We start from the raw sequence: 20,075 nt of genomic DNA, 5'->3' as shown, positions 1-20,075 counted from the left end.
TCTAGCTTACCTCACTCAGGATAGTGTTTTCTATTTCCATCCATTTGTATGCAAAATTCAAGAAGTCCTTGTTTTTTACTGCTGAGTAATACTCTAATATGTATATATTCCATACTTTCTTCATCCATTCTTCCGTTGAAGGGCATCTAGGTTGTTTCCAGGTTCTGGCTATTACAAACAATGCTGCCATGAACATAGTTGAGCATATACTTTTGTTGTATGATAGGGCCTCTCTTGGGTATATTCCCAAGAGTGGTATTGCTGGGTCCAGGGGTAGGTTGATCCCGAATTTCCTGAGAAACCGAAACACTGCTTTCTAGAGTGGTTGCACAAGTTTGCATTCCCACAAGCAATAGGTGAGTGTACCCCTTTCTCCACAACCTCTCCAGCAAAGGCTATCATTGGTGTTTTTTATTTTAGCCATTCTGACAGGTGTAAGATGGTATCTTAAAGTTGTCTTGATTTGCATTTCCCTGAACGCTAAGGAAGTTGAGCATGACCTTAAGTGTCTTTTGGCCATTTGAAGTTCTTCTGTTGAGAATTCTCTGTTCAGCTCAATGCCCCATTTTATAATTGGGTTGATTAGCCTTTTACGGTCTAGTTTCTTGATTTCTTTATATATTTTGGAGATCAGACCTTTGTCTGTTGCGGGGTTGGTGAAAATCTTCTCCCAGTAAGTGGGTTGCCTTTTTGTCTTAGTGACAGTGTCCTTTGCTTTACAGAAGCTTCTCAGCCTCAGGAGGTCCCATTTATTCAATGATGCCCTTAGTGTCTGTGCTGCCGGGGTGATACGTAGGAAGTGGTCTCCTGTGCCCATGTGTTGTAGAGTACTTCCCACTTTCTCTTCTATCAGGTTTAGTGTGTTCGGACTGATATTGAGGTCTTTAATCCATTTGGACTTGAGTTTTGTGCATGGTGATAGATATGGATCTATTTTCATTCTTCTACAGATTGACATCCAGTTTTGCCAGCACAATTTGTTGAAGATGCTCTCTTTTTTCCATTGTATACTTTTAGCTCCTTTATCGAAAATCAGGTGTTCATAGGTTTGTGGGTTAAAGTCAGGGTCTTCTATTCGATTCCATTGGTCGACTTCTCTGTTTTTATGCCAATACCAAGCTGTTTTCAATACTGTAGCTCTGTAATAGAGTTTGAAGTCAGGGGTGGTAATGCCTCCAGACAATCCTTTATTGTATAAGATTGTTTTGGCTATCCTGGGTTTTTTGTTTTTCCATATAAAGTTGATTATTTTCTTCTCCAGATCTGTGAAGAATTTTGATGGGATTTTGATGGGGATTGCATTGAATCTATAGATTGCTTTTGGTAGAATTGCCATTTTTACTATGTTGATCCTCCCAATCCAAGAGCAAGGGAGGTCCTTCCATTTTCTGGTGTCTTCTTCAATTTCTTTCTTCAATGCCTTAAAGTTCTTGTCAAATAGATCTTTCACTTCCTTGGTCAGAGTTACCCCAAGATATTTTATGCTATTTGTGGCTATCGTGAAAGGTGATGCTTCTCTGATTTCCCTCTCTGCTTCCTTATCCTTAGTGCATAGGAAGGCAACTGATTTTTTGGAGTTGATCTTGTATCCTGCCACATTACTAAAGGTGTTTATCAGCTATAGGAATTCTTTGGTAGAATTTTTGGGGTCGCTTATGTATACTATCATATCATCTGCAAATAACGAAAGTTTAACTTCTTCTTTTCCAATACGAATCCCCTTGATCCCCTTATGTTGTCTTATTGCTATTGCTAGAACTTCAAGCACTATATTGAAGAGGTATGGAGAGAGTGGACATCCTTGTTATGTTCCTGATTTTAGTGGGATGGCTTTGAGTTTTTCTCCGTTTAATTTAATGTTAGCTGTTGGCTTGCTGTAAATAGCTTTTATTATATTTAGGTAGGACCCTTGTATCCTTATTCTCTCCAAGACCTTTATCATAAAGGGGTGTTGAATTTCGTCGAATGCTTTTTCAGCATCTAATGAAATGATCATATGGTTTTTTTCTTTCAGTTTATTTATATGGTGGATTACATTGGTAGATTTGCGTATGTTGAACCAGCCCTGCATCTCTGGGATGAAGCCTACTTGATCATAATGGATAATTTTTCTTATGTGTTCGTGGATTCGGTTTACCAGTATTTTATTGAGAATTTTTGCGTCGATGTTCATGAGTGAGATAGGTCTGTAATTCTCTTTCTTGATTGGGTCTTTGTGTGGTTTTGGTATCAGGGTAATGGTAGCTTCATAAAAGGAATTTGGCAATGACTCTTCTGTTTCTATATTGTGAAATACATTAAGGAGCATAGGTATTAGTTCTTCTTGGAAGTTCTGGTAGAATTCTGCATTGAAACCATCTGGTCCTGGGCTTTTTTTCGAAGGGAGATTTTTGATAACTGTTTCTAATTCTTCGCAAGTAACAGGTCCATTTAGATCATTCACCTGGTCTTGTTTTAGCTTTGGCATATGGTACTTATTTAAAAAAATTTCCATTTCTTTTGTATTTTCCAGTTTTATGGCATACAGGCTTTTGTAGTAAGATCTAATGATTCTCTGAATTTCCTCTGTGTCTGTGGTTATGTCCCCCTTTCCATTTCTGATCTTATTTGTTTGCGTGTTCTCTCTCTGTCGTTTAATTAGTTTGGATGGGGGTTTGTCGATCTTGTTGATTTTCTCCAAGAACCAGCTTTTTGTTTCATTGATTCTTTGGACTGTTTTCTGTGTTTCTATTTTGTTGATTTCAGCCCTCAGTTTTATTATTTCCAGTCTTCTACTTCTCCTGGGCGTGTCTGCTTCTTTTTTTTCTAGAGCTTTCAGGTGTGTTGTTAAGTCCCCAATGTATGCATTCTCCATTTTCTTTAAGTAGGCACTTAGTGCTATGAACTTTCCTCTTAGCACTGCTTTCATTGTGTGCCATAGGTTTGAGTATGTTGTCCCTTTATTTTCATTAAATTCAAGGAAGACTTTAATTTCTTTCTTGATTTCTTCCTTGACCCAGGTGTGGTTCAGTAGTTGACTGTTCAGTTTCCATGAGTTTGTCGGTTTTTTGGGGGTAGCGTGGTTGTTGCCTTTTAACTTTAATCCGTGGTGATCTGATAAGACACAGGTGGACACTGATATTTTTTTGTATCTGTGGAGATTTCCTTTGTTTCCGAGTATGTGGTCAATTTTTGAGAAGGTTCCATGAGCTGCAGAGAAGAAGGTATATTCTTTCCTATTTGGGTGGAATGTTCTATAGATGTCTGTTAAGTCCATTTGCTTCATTACCTCCAATAATTCTCTTAATTCTCTATTAGGTTTCTGTCTGATTGACCTGTCCCTTGGAGAGAGAGGTGTGTTGAAGTCTCCTACTACTAGTGTGTGTGGTTTGATGTCTGCCTTGAGTTCTAGTAATATTTCTTTTACATAAGTAGGTGCTTTTATATTGGGGGCGTAGATATTCAGGATTGAGACGTCATCCTGATGAATTGTTCCTGTTATGAGTATAAAGTGACCATCTCGGTCTCTTCTGATTGATTTTAGTTTGAAGTCAGTTTTGTTAGAAATTAGTATGGCCACACCTGCTTTTTTCTTAGGACGATTTGCTTGAAACACCTTTTCCCAACCCTTTACTCTGAGTAGGTGCCTGTCTTTGTGGTTGAGATGTGTTTCTTGCAAACAGCAGAATGTTGGATCCTGTTTTCGTATCCAATCTTTTAGCCTGTGCCTTTTTATAGGTGAATTGAGCCCATTAATATTAAGTGATATTAATGACCAGTGGTTGTTTACTCCGGTTATTCTTATTGCTTTTGGTAGTAGAGATTGTGTGTCTCCCTTCTTTGAGATGTGCTGGTGAAGGGTCACTAGATGCCTGGGTTATTGTAGGCAGTGTTGGCAGTGTTGGATTCCTTGGGTTGTGATTTTCCTTCTATTACTTTCTGTAGGGCTGGATTTGTGGCTACGTATTGTTTATATTTGTTCTTATCCTGGAATGTCTTGTTTTCTCCGTTGATAATGAACGATAGCTTGGCTGGGTATAGTAGTTTGGGTTTGCATCCATGGTCTCTTAGCTTCTGCAGTACATCTATCCAGGACCTTCTGACTTTCATAGTTTCCATAGAGAAGTCAGGTGTAAGTCTGATCGGTTTACCTTTATAAGTTACTTGCCCTTTTTCCTTTGCAGCTCTTAATATTCTTTCTTTAACCTGTATATTTTGTGTTTTGATTATTATATGGCGAGGAGATGTTTTTCTTTGATCCAGTCTGTTTGGTGTTCTGTATGCTTCTTGAATATTTAAATGAATATCTTTCTTTAAGTTGGGAAAGTTTTCTTCCATAATTTTGTTGAAAATATTTTCTGGGCCTTTTAGCTGTGACTCTTCTCCTTCTTCTATTCCTATTATTCTTAGGTTTGGTTTTTTTTATTGTGTCCCATATTTCCTGAATGTTTTGTGTTGAGAATTTGTTGGCTTTGCTGTTTTCTTTGATCTGTTCGTTTATTTTCTCTATGGTGTCCTCAGCATCTGAGATTCTTTCTTCTAGCTCTTGTATTCTATTGATTATGCTTGTTTCTGTAGACTCTGTTCATTGACCTAGATTTTCCATATCCAGCTGGTCCTCAGTTTGTATTTTCTTCCTTGCCTTCATTTCAGTTTTCAATTCTTGAACTGTTTCCATTACCTGTTTGATCGTTTTTTCTTGGTTTCCCAGGGTATCATGTACGTATTTACTCATTTCTTCAAACTTTTTGTTATACTTCTCATCTATTTCTATAAGGGCATTTTTTACATGTTGTTTAAGGGACTCTATTGCCTTCCTAAAGTCATTTTTTTCCACTTCTTCTGTGTTAGGTTGTTCAAATACTTCTGTTGTAAGATCATTGGGTTCTGGTGTTTTCATGTTGTTTTTCAGATTATTGGGTGAATTCTTGCCTTGGCGCCTGCCCATCTCCTCCTATTGATCCTATCTAATGGGTCTTTTAAAAACCGGATCAGGTTTCCCTGCTGGCCAAGGGCTCCGCTTACAAAATGCCCTCGCTCTGTTTTCTGGTTCCTGCCTCAGGCCAAGAACCCTCTCACCCCTCCGAAGGGTCTTCAGGACAGGACCAGGCTCCCCATGTGCCAGTGACCTGGCCAACCAAAGGCCTACCTCTTTGATTTAATTGTAGTAGGGCGATCTGCTCTCCTTATTGCACGCCTGTCCCAGCCGCTTGGGTCTGCCGCCGCGCCGGTCCCCCAAAGCCTCTTCCTGAATGCGGTGTTGCTCCACCACGTCTGGCTGCCGTGCTGTGCCACCTCTGTGTGTCTGGCCGCCTCACCGCGCCGCCTCTGTGCCCAAATAGTGTTTATTAACAATTGGCAAATTAGTAGATTGTAATCATATTAACAGCTCCATTCTCAAATTAATTTGTGTTTATCTTAATTCACTGTTGTGAACTTAAATTGATTTAAAATTTGGAGCCATTAATACTGGGAACTAAAAGTGAACAGAAACATAATTTATACCAAAACCAACTAGCCTGCTGGAACAACGCTATTTTGTTGCTAAAAGATCCTGTAAAAGCATATGGGCGTGTAGCCCAGTGATATTATACCTGCTTAGCATTTGTAAGGCTCTGACTTAAAAAAAAAAAGGTTGCATAAAGAAAAGCAGCCTTTGGCTACCGATGTCAAAAATTAAGTTAGACCAAAATTAGGTTTGACTAAAGTTAAAACACAGACTGATAGTAAGTGAATGAGAAATCATTAATTTATGAAATTAGGTTATGACTGTTTTCTGGAGAGCACCACTAAATCAAATGGGTTGGAATGGGCAGTCTGAGTTGGTGGAAGGATTAGATTGGAAACTATTTTTTATTGTGGGAAAATGTGGTTCGCATAAAATGAATCATGCAAACTATTTTAGAGTATGATTTGGTGGGGTCATGAAGCCCACCATCGCTATCTAGGTCCAGAGTTTGTTTGACTCTCCCAAATGGAAGGCTGTGAAGCAGTGGCCCCTCTTTCCTCTCTTCTATCAACTCCTGACAGCACCAATTCAATTTCTCTGTCTTTAGTTTTCTATCTGATAGGCGTGGAATGAATACTATGAGGTCTTCGTAGATAGCTTCTTTGTTTAAGCGTATTGGTTTTGAAGTTCATCCATGTTGTGTAGCATGTATCTGAGCTTCATTCCTGTTCAAGGCTGAGATGTTGCCCTTTGCTTGTAGGTGTCACACTTGGTTTAGTCATCAATCCTTTTGTGGATGTTTGTGTCTCAAAAACAAAACCCAGACCCTCAAATCGAACTGCGTCGAGGCAGGTTGCTATAAGGTAGTTATTGGGCCGTCAGATAGAAGTGAAGTCTTTGGTATTACAGTGTATTTCCTAATTATCCCCAGACATGAGTGGCTCTGCCCTGTCATGACACCACACTTGTTACTTTACTATGGTAAACCCAAGGGGCGTGCAGTTGGCAGCAAGCAGTTTCTAAAGGAGCAACTCTCATAGGCATTGGGAAATAAACCAGCCTGGGTAGAAGATTCTTTAAGCAGATAGGTTGCTTACCCATTCTAGCCCCTAACTCCTATCCCCAAATGTTTCCCCATCCCCTTCTCACCGAACAACAAGCAGAAAACTAAACAGAGTAGAAAACACCTAGATAAGTCAGAGTAAACAGTGACTAAATCTCAGCTTTTTGGAGCGATTTGCAGGCTTTTTCTTCTCTCAGCTGCTTCCCTCTGCTGGCGGAATGGGGAAATGCATGCCATCAATTACTGCCCTAGGTGCTCAGGCTTGCTTTCCCTGAGTGCCCTGGGTTGGAAATGGGAGGCTTGCTTAAGCAGTTGCCTCTGCAGTTTCTTCCTCCTACAAGTCCTTCATTGGAGAGTGGGGTCCCTGGTATGTTTCAGCTCCAGTCTGCAAAACACGTAGTTTCCTCCTGGATTACCGCTCACCCCCCTTGCCCACTCGGCGCTCCCCCGACCCCGACTTAGGCCTCTACTCTAGTACGGGGCCTCCAGGTCTTTACATTAAGCAAGAAAGGCAGTGAGTACCAACAGGTATCTCAGGATGTCACATATGACATGTGACTGTGTCTGATTGCATTCTTTGTCATGCAGAGGAATCTAAACATCCCCTAGTAGATATTACTACTGAGCAGGGCATAATTCACCTTACACTTTAACCAGAGGATCTCCTTGCCTAATGCTTCCCAGCACCCCATCATCCCTAGAACTTTGGCCATCTCCAGCCATAATGCAGTGATGGAACTCTTTTTTTTTCCGTTTATTTATTTATTAAAGATTTCTGTCTCTTCCCCGCTACCTCCTCCTATTTCCCTCCCCCTCCCCCAATCAAGTCCCCTCCCTTGTCAGCCCATAGAGCTATCAGGGTTCCCTGCCCAGTGGGAAGTCCAAGGACCACCCACCTCCATCCAGGTCTAGTAAGGTGAGCATCCAAACTGCCTAGGCTCCCACAAAGCCAGTACATGCAGTAGGATCAAAACCCATTGCCATTGTTCTTGAGTTCTCAGTAGTCCTCATTGTCCGCTATGTTCAGCAAGTCCGGTTTTATCCCAGGTTTTTTCAGACCCAGGCCAGCTTCTTTTTCAGTATTGCTTTTAAGAGGAAAAAGAATAGTATGATAAAGAAATCACGCACACAGGACCAATACATTTTCTCACTTGTGAACAGGGTGGAATGGGTTAAAGGAACAGAAGATTAAATAGCCCAGCCTCAGTCCCACTGAAGGGTAAATGTTTCTGTGGTCACATGTTGTAGGTTAGGTTGTTTTCAGTTCTTCCATTATTTCAACTACTGGAGTTCATTTAGATTGCCGCCCAGCTGCTTCCTTCAATCGCGATTCTTGTGTTTTTTTGGCAGTTTTCTTCATAATTAATTCACTCTTAATGTTGATCAGTAAGCCTCTGAAACTTAGAGCATTCCTTGTTAAGTTCATGTGATAAATCAGAGGAGAGTGGAACAACACCTTCCAATTATCACATGGAAATTGGCAGTTTACAGAGCACTTGGTTTTCTCTATAAGACTTTAAGATATAAAAGGAAAGATGCTATCTGCCCATTTCAGATGAAACAAGGGAGGTTCAGAGAGGTAAGATGACTTGGACAAGGCCACAGAGCTGATCGGTGATAAGCTGAGATGTGAGCCTGGGATCCCTATTCATATTCCATAGCATTTTCTTTTTTTTTATTATTTTATTTATTTATTTATTTTGGTTTTTTGAGGCAGGGTTTCTCTGTGGCTTTGGAGCCTGTCCTGGAACTAGCTCTGTAGACCAGGCTGGTCTCGAACTCACAGAGATCCGCCTGCCTCTGCCTCCCAAGTGCTGGGGTTAAAGGCGTGCGCCACCATCGCCCGGCTCCATAGCATTTTCCACTGAGCCATGTGACAGTAGCAATGACATTGTTTATTAGCTAATACAATGGGGAAGCTGACAATTATCTCACCTCCAACATGAATATGGAGTAACACGGGGGGGGGGGGGGGAGGTTTCTTGTGTGAAAGGCACTGTGCCAAGCACTTCTTATGGATCATCTTATTTATTCTTTGCAACACCACATCAACATCTCTATTACTGCTTGAGACTTAAAGAGGTTAGGGAACTTGAGTCAGGAAATGATACAGCCAGAACCTCAAATTAAGAGCTATTTAATTTCAAATAACCTGTGTATGTGTATGCAAACACACACACACACACACACACACACACACACACACACACACACACACACGAAACCCAGGGTTTTAGGTGGAGACTGCTTGTTCGTTTCCCGGCCACTCAGACTTAAATAATCACACAGAAACTATATTAATTATAACACTGCTTGGCCAATGACTCAAGCATATTTTTAGCTAGCTCTTACATCTTGAATTAACCCATTTTTATTAATCTGTGCATCACCATGAGGTTGTGGCTGACCGGATAAGGTTCTGGCTGGTGTCTTTCTCCTTCAGCAACTACATGGCATCTCCCTGACTCAGCCTACTTTCTACGTATATCTCTGTTTGGATTTCCTGCCTGCCTGCATTCTGCCGTGCCATAGACTGAAGTAGCATTATTCATCAAGCAATAAATCAACACATATACAGAAGGACATCCCACATCATTTGCTCTCTTCTGTCTAATTAAAAAGGAAGGGTTTAACTTTAACATAGTAAAATTACATATACAAAATAGCTATAAAGCAAGAATTATAGTTACAATATTTAGTTCATTTACATGTGGAAAATGCTCTATCATCTACCCTATCTTTGTGTGTCTAAAGCTTTATATCTAATTTAACCTTTATCATAACTAAGGAAAACTCTTTAAAGACCCCAGAAGGATATAATATCACCTAAGTAATCAGGAAATACATTGTAAACAACTTCCAAAACTCTAGAATTAACAGAGGCATCTTGCTGCCTGGACAGCCACGCAAAGTTCCTCTGCAATGTTGGGGCATGCATCTTCAGCCTACAGGCCCATAGTATCTGCCAGACTTTTTCGTGAAGCAGGAAATTTGAAAGACTGTTTTGCCTATCTTGGCAGTTTGTCAGTCACTTTCTTCTGTATCCTGCAAAATGTCTGGCAGTTTTTCTGTGAAGCAGGAATCCTGAAGGACAATCCCATCTTTTGGAAAGTTTAGCAGTCACTTTTCTGTGGGTCCTGCATGTCCAGTTCATACAGCATACCATCAAGCAGTCCAGGCAAGAGTAGTTTCTTGCCCAGATGGCTAACCTTGCCACATTGAAGACAAATTACATAACGAATTTCCTTAATGTCCATCAGTCTCTCTGAAGTAATCGGTGCTGCCAGAAGCAGACATGTCTCACTGTTGAGAAAAGTTTAAGTTTTTAAAACCTTTTAAATGCTGTGTTTTGTAGGTCTTTGAAAGATCTGAAGAATAGCTATCTATCTGAAATATATCTCTGTATATCTAGAAAACCTAACACGACTATATTCTAGATGACTATTGATTAGTCTGTAATTCTAATCATACATTACATTTCTAAATGAGTTGCACAAACATTACTTTTACTGTCTCTTTAAAGACGTTGTTTTAATGTAGTAGGAGTGGCGGGCTGTGTCCCGCCACCCGGCTAGCTTTACACCTGAAATAATTACACAGAAACTGTATTCTTTTAAATACTGCCTGGCCCATGAGTTCTAGTCTCTTATTGGCTAACTTTCACATCTCAGTTGACCCATTTCTATTAATGTGTGTAGCACCACAAAGTGGTGGCTTACCAGGAAGGATCTTAACCTGTGTCCATCTTGGAGAGGAGAGCTATAGTGTCTGCCTCACTTCCCTTCTTCCCAGCATTCTGTTCTGTCTACTCTGCCTATCTAATTTCTGCCCTATCAGGCCAAGCAGTTTTCTTTATTAATTAACCAATGAAAGCAACAGATAGATAGAAGGCCCACCTACATCATTTCCCCTTTTTCTGTTTAAACAAAAAAGAAAGGCTTTCACTTTAACATAGTAAAATTACATACAGCAAAACAGTTATAAAGCAAGAATTACAGTTACAGTACTTATATCTATTTTATCTTTGATCATAACTAAGGAAAACTATAACTATAGCTAACCATTCTTCAACTCCATCAAAGACTCCAGAAGAATATAATATTACCTAAGCAAACAAGAAATAAGCAACTTCCAAACTCTAGAAATGACAGAGACATCTCGCTGCCTGTACAATCACCCAAAGTTCTTTTGTACCATTGGGGCATCCATTTTCGGCCTACAGGCCCATAGTATCCAGCAGACATTTCCATAAAGCAGGAAAATTCAAAAACAGTTCAGTCACTTTCTGCTATATCCTGCAGAATGTCTCACAGACTCTTTAATGAATCAGGAACCCCAAAAGACCATCTCACCTTTAGGCAAGTTCAGCAGTTCTCTCTCTGCGGGTTCTCTGTGTCCAGTTTATGCAACAGTCCAGGCAAGAGCAGTTTCTTGCCCAAATGGCTATCAAACTCCATAAGGAGCCTCTTTGATGCCCATCTTTCTCTTGAAGTAGATTGGTGCTGCCAGGAGCAGACGTGTATCATTGTCATGAACAGCCCTAAGTTATTAAAACATTAAATGCCATATTCTGCAGTCTTTGAAAGATATGAAGAATGCCTATCTAACTGAAATATATCTATGCACATCTAGAAAATCTAACTAACACGACTATAAGCTTGACTATTATAGATGATTATCCATTAATAACCTATATTTCCTAATTATACATTACATTTTTAAATAAACTACACAATCACAATACCTTAATAAAGATCAGAAATACATATACATATAACAAAATTGACCTTAACTTAATACCAATAAAGCAAAATTTATACCAATGTAAATTATTCATATCTATATCATATCCCCCTTTAAATGTAAAAGAACATTTATAAACAATATTTGGGAACATGGATGCGGTTTTTTTCTCTCCAAACTGCTTCCTGCTGTATGGGGTGGGCGCTGTTAATTAGATCTTTTATGGTGTAACCTGTGTGCCAGGTTCATCTCAGTCGGCAGTTGAGTGAAGCAATTTTTTTGAGCGTGTTCACAGCAACCTTTCAGGAGGGCGTGGTCTATCATAACAAATTTGGATAGAAGCAATCCACAGGGTCTCATCCTCTGTGAAAACAAAAGAAGACCCTCTCCAAAGCATCATATCCTTAGATCCAAATTCTGAAGTCATACCCTTATGATATCCATTCTGGTCTAGCTTGGTAGCCCATATAATGAAATGTCTCTCTGTACTTAGCTACTTTACAGTCATAAATTTTAAAGAAAACACAATGTACATAATCCAGACTCTCTGTGAATTTTCCATTTTTATGTGGCTTATTTTTCTTTATTTCTTTTAATCTATAACTATCTTTACTCTGTCCCTTTAAAGACTTTACCCCCCCCTTTTTTTAATCTCTCTCTATTTTTTTCTCTCTCTCAAGCCTACGTACATTCATCCAACATTGTGACACATTTAGTGGTCTTTTATGTCTGAATCTGTCCTATTATGAATCTGTAATTTTTTACTATCCAGGAGCACTTCTTAAAATGTTAAGCACTTCTTAAAAACTTAAGTTGCACCATGTAGAGGTAATACGGTACCTCCTGTTTACTGCCATTCTAAACCTTAATTGTGCTGTTATTAGAATAATTACGATAGTTCCTGCTTGAGACCAGCACAGTTCAGCATGGTGGAGCTGCTTGTGCCTCTGAGTCACTTGTGCCTCTGAGCTGCAAAGCCAAGGGCTGCTCTAGATGTTGGCTCCACCTCTCTCCAATTTCAAAATGGAGGATGTACCATTTTGTGCAAGCTCTGGGGCCGCCAGGTAGGAGCCGCACTCAACACTTTAATTCTGACACTGAGCGTTTGGCACAGAAACTCTTTTCATCCAAGTTACAGCCAAATCTGACACGCAGAGCACTGTGTAGCCTGAAAACATCTCTCTGTATGGCGGCAGGAATCCGCCATGCTCTCCAGCCTGCCTAAGTCTGATTCCGTCGTCTTCCCAGGCAGGAAGAGCTGAGCCAAGGGCATGGTCTCAGTTACTTTCTTCCAGATCCCGAGCAGGAACACAAACATCCAGTCCCATAAAAGCCATTGAAATGCTTTATAGCCAGAGTTTGCATTGGCGGCACAGCCTAGGAAGCTGCATTTTAAACCTGCGCAGCTTTTTTCCTGCTACGGCTGCTGAGTCAGGGAAATTTCTTTGTAGCATGCCACCCACGAACAGCAAAAAGCTGTGTTAAACTCTGTGTTTTCTATGTTCAAAATTAAGCTCTCTCAGGTTTTATGTGGAGTTCGTTACCACCTTGGAGCACCACTCTGTAGTAAGGAACTACTGTAGCGGCAGGCTGCGTCCCTCCACCCGGCTAGCTTTACACCCAAAATAATTACACGGAAACTGTATTCTTTTAAACTCTGCCTGGCCCATTAGTTCTAGTCTCTTATTGGCTAACTCTCACATCTTGATTAACCCATTTCTAATAATGTGTGTAGCACCATGAGGTGGTGGCTTACCATGAAGGATCTTAACCTGTGTCCATCTTGGAGAGGAGAGCTATAGCATTTGCCTCACTTCCCTTCTTCCCAGCACTCTGTTCTGTCTACTCTGCCTATCTAATTTCTGCCCTATCAGGCCAAGCAGTTTTCTTTATTAATTAACCAATGAAAGCAACAGATAGATAGAAGACCCACCTACATCATTTTATCTACACTTTTTTTTCTCTCTCCTAAGCCTATGTACATTTTTAAGCACACTGTGTCTCATTTGGACGTCTTTTATGTCTGAATGTGTCCTATTGTGTATCTGAAATCCTTTTCTGACAAGCAGCATTTTAAAATGGTAAGCAGTGTGGTCATGGTACCCCTGGATCCTAGCTCCACCTCTCTCAGCCTTTAACATGGTGGTGGTACTTCACTACCAGCTATGGGGACCACCGGGTGGGAGCCATGCTCATCACCTCAACTCTGGGAAGCAGTTGGCCCATGCCACCATCAAGCAACTTGTAGCATGCTGCCCACAAAACCCATTTAAGTGCAGGACTTCTCAAAAGAACCAGAGTTTATGCTGCCAGCACGAACCAGGAAGCCTTCCCTTAAAGAAGCTGAGCAGTTTTTTTTTTTTGCCTCTAATACTGAGTCAGGAAGAATTCTCTTAAAGGAGTTGTGCCTCTGATTGCTGCCAGCAAACAGAGTCTATCTGAAAAAAAAATGCATACCAAGAAGTTGTATTTAACTTTGTTTTTTATGTCTAGAATCCTTTTCCAAGCTCTCTCAGATTTTATGTGGATGTAGTCATCCCATGTTGGGTGCCATTTGTAGGCAGAGACTGCTCATTCATTTCCCTGCCACTCAGACCCAAATAATCACACAGAAACTATATTCATTACAATCCCTATATCTCTGTTAATATTTCCTGCCTGCTTTTATTCTTCCCTGGCATAGGCTATAGCAATTTTATTCATCAACCAATGAAGCAACACATATACAGAAGGACATTCCACATCACAGGGCCTTGTTTGATGAAACCTCAGGCTAACAGTTCCCAGATTTTCCAATTTTTAAAGGTTGATTCTCATCACATAGCCTAGGTTGGTTATGCACTCCAAATTCTCCTACTGCAGCCTCTCAATTGCTTATAGACAATGCCACAGCACATGACTGTTATTCTTATTTAACACAAGACACGACTTTTCTCCATCCTGAGAAACAGACCCAATTGCTCTCTCTCTCTCTGTTAATCCCAAAGATACAAAGAGAAGATACAACTCAAATCACCATGGCCAAATAAAATAAAGGATGTTTTTGTTTTCATGTACATGGGCTGTCTTCCCTTAAAGTGGGGTTCAAGAGGTCAGCATTGGATGTGAGGAAGACAAGGATTGTTTACAGCTCAGGGGTAGGGGGTATAGGAGCAGAATATAAGCATAACAAGTTAGTCATAACAAACACCTGAAACAAAGACATGATTGCAAGATGGTCATATCATGGTAGTCATCGTAGTCATAGGTGGTCATATAACCTTTTAAAACAAAGATAGGGTTGTAAGATGGTTATAAACATTTTTTGAAATGAGGACATAATTACCATTATTGGAACAGGCAGTACAGAATCATTTGTCATTAGGGTTACAGGTGTGGCATAATCCAACACTTGAGAAACATAATTAATCATAAGCAGGAATGAACCTAGTTTGTCTTTACTATAAGATGGCTTTTAAACCTATGATGGAGGCAGGCTGGTTGTTCATATCCCTTCACCAGTATCTTATTAACTACAAAGAAAGACATGGAAGTCTAATAACACACAGAGAAAATGATGTAGTTGTTGAAATGATGACCTAAGGATTCATTATTGATCGAGCTGCTTCCTCCTGTGTCTAGATACTTGATAGGAGGGGAAATGGGACTGAAATGTGTTTTATTTTTTCAAAGCACCCCCATTAACCTAGCTAATAGCAAGAGTGTTCAGTCCAGTCACAACAAACCAGTACTGAGGGATCCCTTTGCTTTTCCCAAAGCCCTAACTAGCTTTCTTCCCCAGGAAGGATGTCCATGTTCAATCTCCTTACCCACAGATGTGAGGAAAACACCTCCATCTACCTCAACACTGTGCACATGGGTACAGTTAGTGTGAGCTGGTCTGAGTTCAGATGGAGGAGCTGGGGAAAGAGAACTAGAAAAAGGAGTCCCATCCCCTTTCCTCCCCTTTCCTTCCAGAACTCTACCAGAAGGGGATATGATTTGCTCTTCCTGGGTAACTCACACTCTCTTATGATTGACTCCCTTGGTAACTATTTTAGGGAGACACTAAACAATATGGCTAAGGGTAGAGATGAGGCATAAGAAGGAACCAGAAGAAATCTGTAGATTCCTCTAAGACAATTGATGGGATTATTTAAGAGCTCCATGTGTTTTCATCTGAAGATGTGCTAGATCAGTTGTCAGGTTTTATTCTCCACTCTGGCCCTAAATTATCTATCATAAAAATCAGAGAGTCTGTCAAACCTTTTGGAGGCCCTTCGTCTGATATTCTTAGCCTCCAGATCTATTTTATTTTGTTCTGATACTGGGTATTGAACTCAGTGCTTTTCACATGCTAAACCTATGCTCTACCCCGGAGTTACACCCCCAGCTACTGTCAAGTCTTGATATGTCCCCCAAATGTACATTTCAACACTCACTTCTAGATGATTTTAATGTGGGGGAGTCCCTGAATCCTATGCTAAGAAATACAGTCCAGAACTCCAGAGAATATACGGTTTGTTTACCCCACTGGTGGGGTAAAGGAACTATGTAAATATAAAGTTATGCCACTTCTACACAACATACTGTGAGCCTACGAAAGAGGCTTTGGAGGCTAGTTTGAATCGTATGTCTGAGTTCAAGGCCCCATAGTAAGGGGATTTTTCTTTGTAGTTTTTAGTTCGGGTTGGAGGATATATGTAGGTCAGGGCTTAGATCAATGAGAGTTGACCTAGTACAAGAAGACTACTGGTTGGGGTTAAGTTTGATAGCTTCTTGGCTTTGACTGTGATTGGGAATACATGAACTCCCTCTTCTATACACCCAGTTTGGAAAATTACAGGTTTTTCCCTGGCCTGATCATTCTGTTGTACTATAGAATGTCACTGGAGCAAAGAATGCTATTATGTGGTTGTTCATACTGCAAGGTTTGAGAGATCAGTCAAATGAAAACTGGTCTATATTGTTTACTATTTTCACATCCTACGTTCACTTTCATACAAAGCAAGTTGCAAGTTGTGTGGTATGGTATCCTTTTAGTGTTCCACATCTAGATCTTTTGGTTTTTCTTTTTTTCTTGTTTTTTCTTTCTTTTCTTTCTTTTTTTTTGGGGGGGGGGGCAGGATTTCTCTGTGTAACAGTCCTGGCTGTCCTGGAACTCACTATGTAGACCAGGCTGGACTTGAACTAACAGAGATCTGCCTATCTCTGTCTCCCGAGTGCTGGGATTAAAGGCGTGTAGACCTTCTTCTTTTAATTGGAAACAGTGAGGTCTTGGCATGACTAAAATGACCCAGGAAACAGAGGCGCTTGCTCGACAAATCTGGTGGAAGCTTTTAACACAATTAATTCACCAGTTAAAATCATTGCTTAACAACAGCTATGCATTCACACACAGAGAAAGTGTGTATAAAGAGTATATATTATAAGGAGTATACTCAGTATAAAGAGGCAAAACAAGGGGTGGGCAGTTAGCACATTTCTGATCATGTCATCACAAGGAATTGAGTTTGACCCTCAAATTCATTTCCAAAAAAGAAAAAAGAGTTGCACAGAATAAATAAATAGATAGATAAAGATAAAAACTCTTCTTTATGAAGTTCAAACTGCAATGGGGGAATACGGGCAATGAAAGAGATTAGGAAGGAAACACATAAGACAGTGATGAAAGTGTCAGGGGAAAGACAATGCAAGAAAGAGGATCCTAAAATGTCAGAGCTGGAGCTGGGGAGATGGCTAAATGGGTAACATTTCTTTCTGTACAAGCAGGAGGACCCGGACTCAGAATTTATGGAAAAACCAGGTGTGGCAGCACCTGCATCTGTAACCTCAGTGCCAGCAGGAAAGGAGCAAAGACGGATGGCTCCCAGGGGCTCACCAGCCATTCTAGACAAAATGGCAAGTTCTAAATTCATTGAAAGACCTTTTCTCAAGAAATGAGATGGATTGTAGTTTGTTTGTTTGTTTGCTTGTTTTTACACTCTGGGGGCCCTCACCTAGCTCCCAAATAAATACATGGAGACCTATTCTTACTTATGAATGCCTGGCCTTAGCTTGGCTTGTTTCAAGTCAGCTTTTCTAATTTAAACTAACCCATTTCTCTTCTTCTGCATTTTGCCTCTGAAATTTTTACCTTTCTTTATTTGATATGCCTTTATTCTCTTCTTAATCCGTGGCTGGTTGTGCGACTGGGGGATTGGCCCCTCGCATGCTCCTCTCCTTCTCCTTTTCTCGCTCCTTGCTCTCTCTTGAGCCTAGATTTCTCCTCCTATTTATTCTCTCTGCCTGGCAGGCCTGCCTTGCTATTGGCTGCATGGCTCTTTATTAGACCAATCAGATGTTTTAGACAGGCACAGTAACACAGTTTTAAAGAGTTAAACAAATGCAACAGCAAAGCAATTCGCCACTTCTTTGCATCGCTAAACCAATGCTCCACCGCATAAACAGATGTAGCACATCTTCAACTAATATTGCACAGCAGTGGGGAGGGACAGAGAAGGACACCTGATGTGTTGACCTCTGGCCTTCATGGGTGCATACATGGGCAAGGCTACCTGCATGCACATACATAGCACCCCCCATACACACATCAGTGATAAAATGTTCAAAGTAGGTTGGCCTTGGAAGGCTTCCATGAGAAGACAGATTCTGAGCAGAGACTTACTTAAGTGAGGGAGGGAGCTAGCTATGTGGACAAGGTGGATAGCAGACCCATCACCATTGGTACAGAGTCCCCTGGAGAGCATGCTGGGACTGTTTTAAGAGAAGCAAACCAGCAGTGTGTCTGGATCAGTAAATGGTAAGAAGATGAGGACAAAGGAGCAAGAGGGGGATACAGTCACGTGAAGTTAACTGGGGCATAGATGGTGCTCATACACTTGCAAGAGCCAGAGCTATGAGATGGTCTTTCTGAAGTTCAGAACAGCAAAGCACGAGATGTCATTCCATGTGCTGAGCAGTCAGCTAGTAATTGTAGGTGATGGCTCAAGCCAAATAAACTATACTGGGGAGGGATGTTTATAAATTAATGGATAAAGTTGCATAAAGAAGTTAAGAAAAGCCAGGCAGTGGTGGTGCATGCCTTTAATTCCAGCACTTGGGAGGCAGACACGGGCAGATCTCTGAATTTGAGGCCAGCCTGGTCTACAGAGCGAGTTCCAGGACAACTAGGGCTACACAAAGAATCCATGTGTCGAAAAACAACAAGTTAAGAAGAGCTTGGGGCCTCGGCTAATGCTGTGTGGTTGACCCCCCAAAACAGCTGCAGTGTTCCTTTAGATTAGAGGTAAAGCCAGAAAGGTGATCTCTGTTTATCAGTACCCCGACCCATTAACACTGCTCAGTCCCCCCCCCCCACTGAAATCACAGACCATAAAAGGACCATAGCTGGAGTCTCGATAAGCAGCTGAAGATATCCCTGTGTCAGCATACAGTGTTCGTAGGCAATGTGGCTGCATGTGTACTCTGCCTCTTGCCAAGGGCAAGTCCTTCGAAAAGGACTTAGTGGATAAACACAAAAGGAACATGCTGTCATGTGCTGCTGATGTCCGGGAGTGAACATGTCCATTACCTGCTATTCAATGTGACTTCTTTGCAGGTACTTAGGAGTAGGTGACCTCATGCGTGTCTCTTGAGAGTGTAGAAAATGTTATGCCCATAATCCTCCAGGGGACTATTTCAAAGTTCCTACCAAGGAATGCAACCAGGTGCCCCAGATCCAAATAGTTTTGGGAGATGGAACCAAGCACAAGGAGGACAAGGCTATGGGCTCTGCCTATGCTTCATTGGAAGTGGGGAAAGTCAGTTCCCAGAGTCTTCCTGTCAGCTTTGGACCCACAAACAGTAAATATAAAGTTAGTGTGCTCTCTACAAAAACAGAGCTTGCAAAGAGGGCTTCTTCCAACTGGATTTTCTCCATGCATCTAACACTCCAATACAGCGGCTCCAGAGCCCATGGAGTTTCTTTCGTACAAGGTTGCACCTTGCTCCCTAGACAAATGTCTTTCTGTCACTAAGAAGGGAAGATGGGACACGAGAACATGCAAGGATTCCACCTTGTAAACTCCACTATGTGTTCCATTTGTGAGGGCAACAGGACACCCTGGTTGCTTCCTGAGTGAGGAAGCACCCCAGTTTCTTCCTGTTTCTCACTTTACAAAGGATCCCAAGTGACATTTGCACAGGAAGGGGAAGAAAAGAGGGCAGTCATCCACGAAAGGTTTCTGTAAGCATTTCTCAACAAGGAAGAGGCACCTCTGGCTTCAAGGGCAGGGCCAGTGTCTGCATGTATTGAGTCACGTGTTTTTCCACTCTCCAGAGCGGCTTGGAATTGTTCTCGGAGCTTGATCTCTCGCAGTCTTCTCAAAGCAGCGCTCAGCTGCTCTCAGGGTTCAGCACCCCAGCCACCTCACAAGGCTGCTTGGATTCTTCCGCTGCTAAATACAAGATAGCTTTAAATCCCCGGAAACAGAAGAGGAAGAAGACAGCTTCCTCTTCTGTAAGTCTTCTAAGAGATTCTAAGAGAAAAGACGAGTTCTGACCCGTGCCCTCTGCTGTTAAGGAAACTCTCCGTGTATAGATGTGTCCCGCTTTTGAACATGGTGCCATGGCATTGTTATCTACAAAGTTCATGCTTCAGAACCGTGCAATTGAATTTTCTTTTAAAAAAAAGACGCCCCAAATATCAAGCTTTAAGTTTGTGGCTTTGTGTTAGGCCACATTCATAGATACCCTTGGCCACATGTGGCCATGTGCTGCCTGACGGCCACAGCTGGACACAGTTGATGGGTGGTCCACACCCTTTAGTAGGGATAGTAATGCCCATATATCACTGTCCTGGCCTTGATGCATGCAGTGGGT

General features: G+C 41.3%; 1 protein-coding gene across 1 annotated transcript in view; it reads left to right on the top strand.

Annotated features, from left to right (window-relative positions):
• The window catches only part of Kiaa1210 (KIAA1210 ortholog), a 59,327-nt gene that overhangs the window by 23,049 nt on the left and 16,203 nt on the right, over window positions 1-20,075 (top strand). Inside the window, exon 5 of the mRNA XM_041642872.1 lies at window positions 19,534-19,713. Within this exon, the coding sequence (XP_041498806.1) occupies window positions 19,534-19,713 (180 nt within the window). The remainder of the gene's footprint in view (window positions 1-19,533; window positions 19,714-20,075) is intronic.

Source organism: Microtus oregoni, unplaced genomic scaffold, assembly GCF_018167655.1.
Source record: "Microtus oregoni isolate MIOR12 unplaced genomic scaffold, Mior012 000080F_ref0000499, whole genome shotgun sequence".
Taxonomy (NCBI): domain Eukaryota; kingdom Metazoa; phylum Chordata; class Mammalia; order Rodentia; family Cricetidae; genus Microtus; species Microtus oregoni.
Note: the sequence above shows the minus strand (reverse complement) of the source record. Positions and strands in the feature narration are given on the sequence as shown.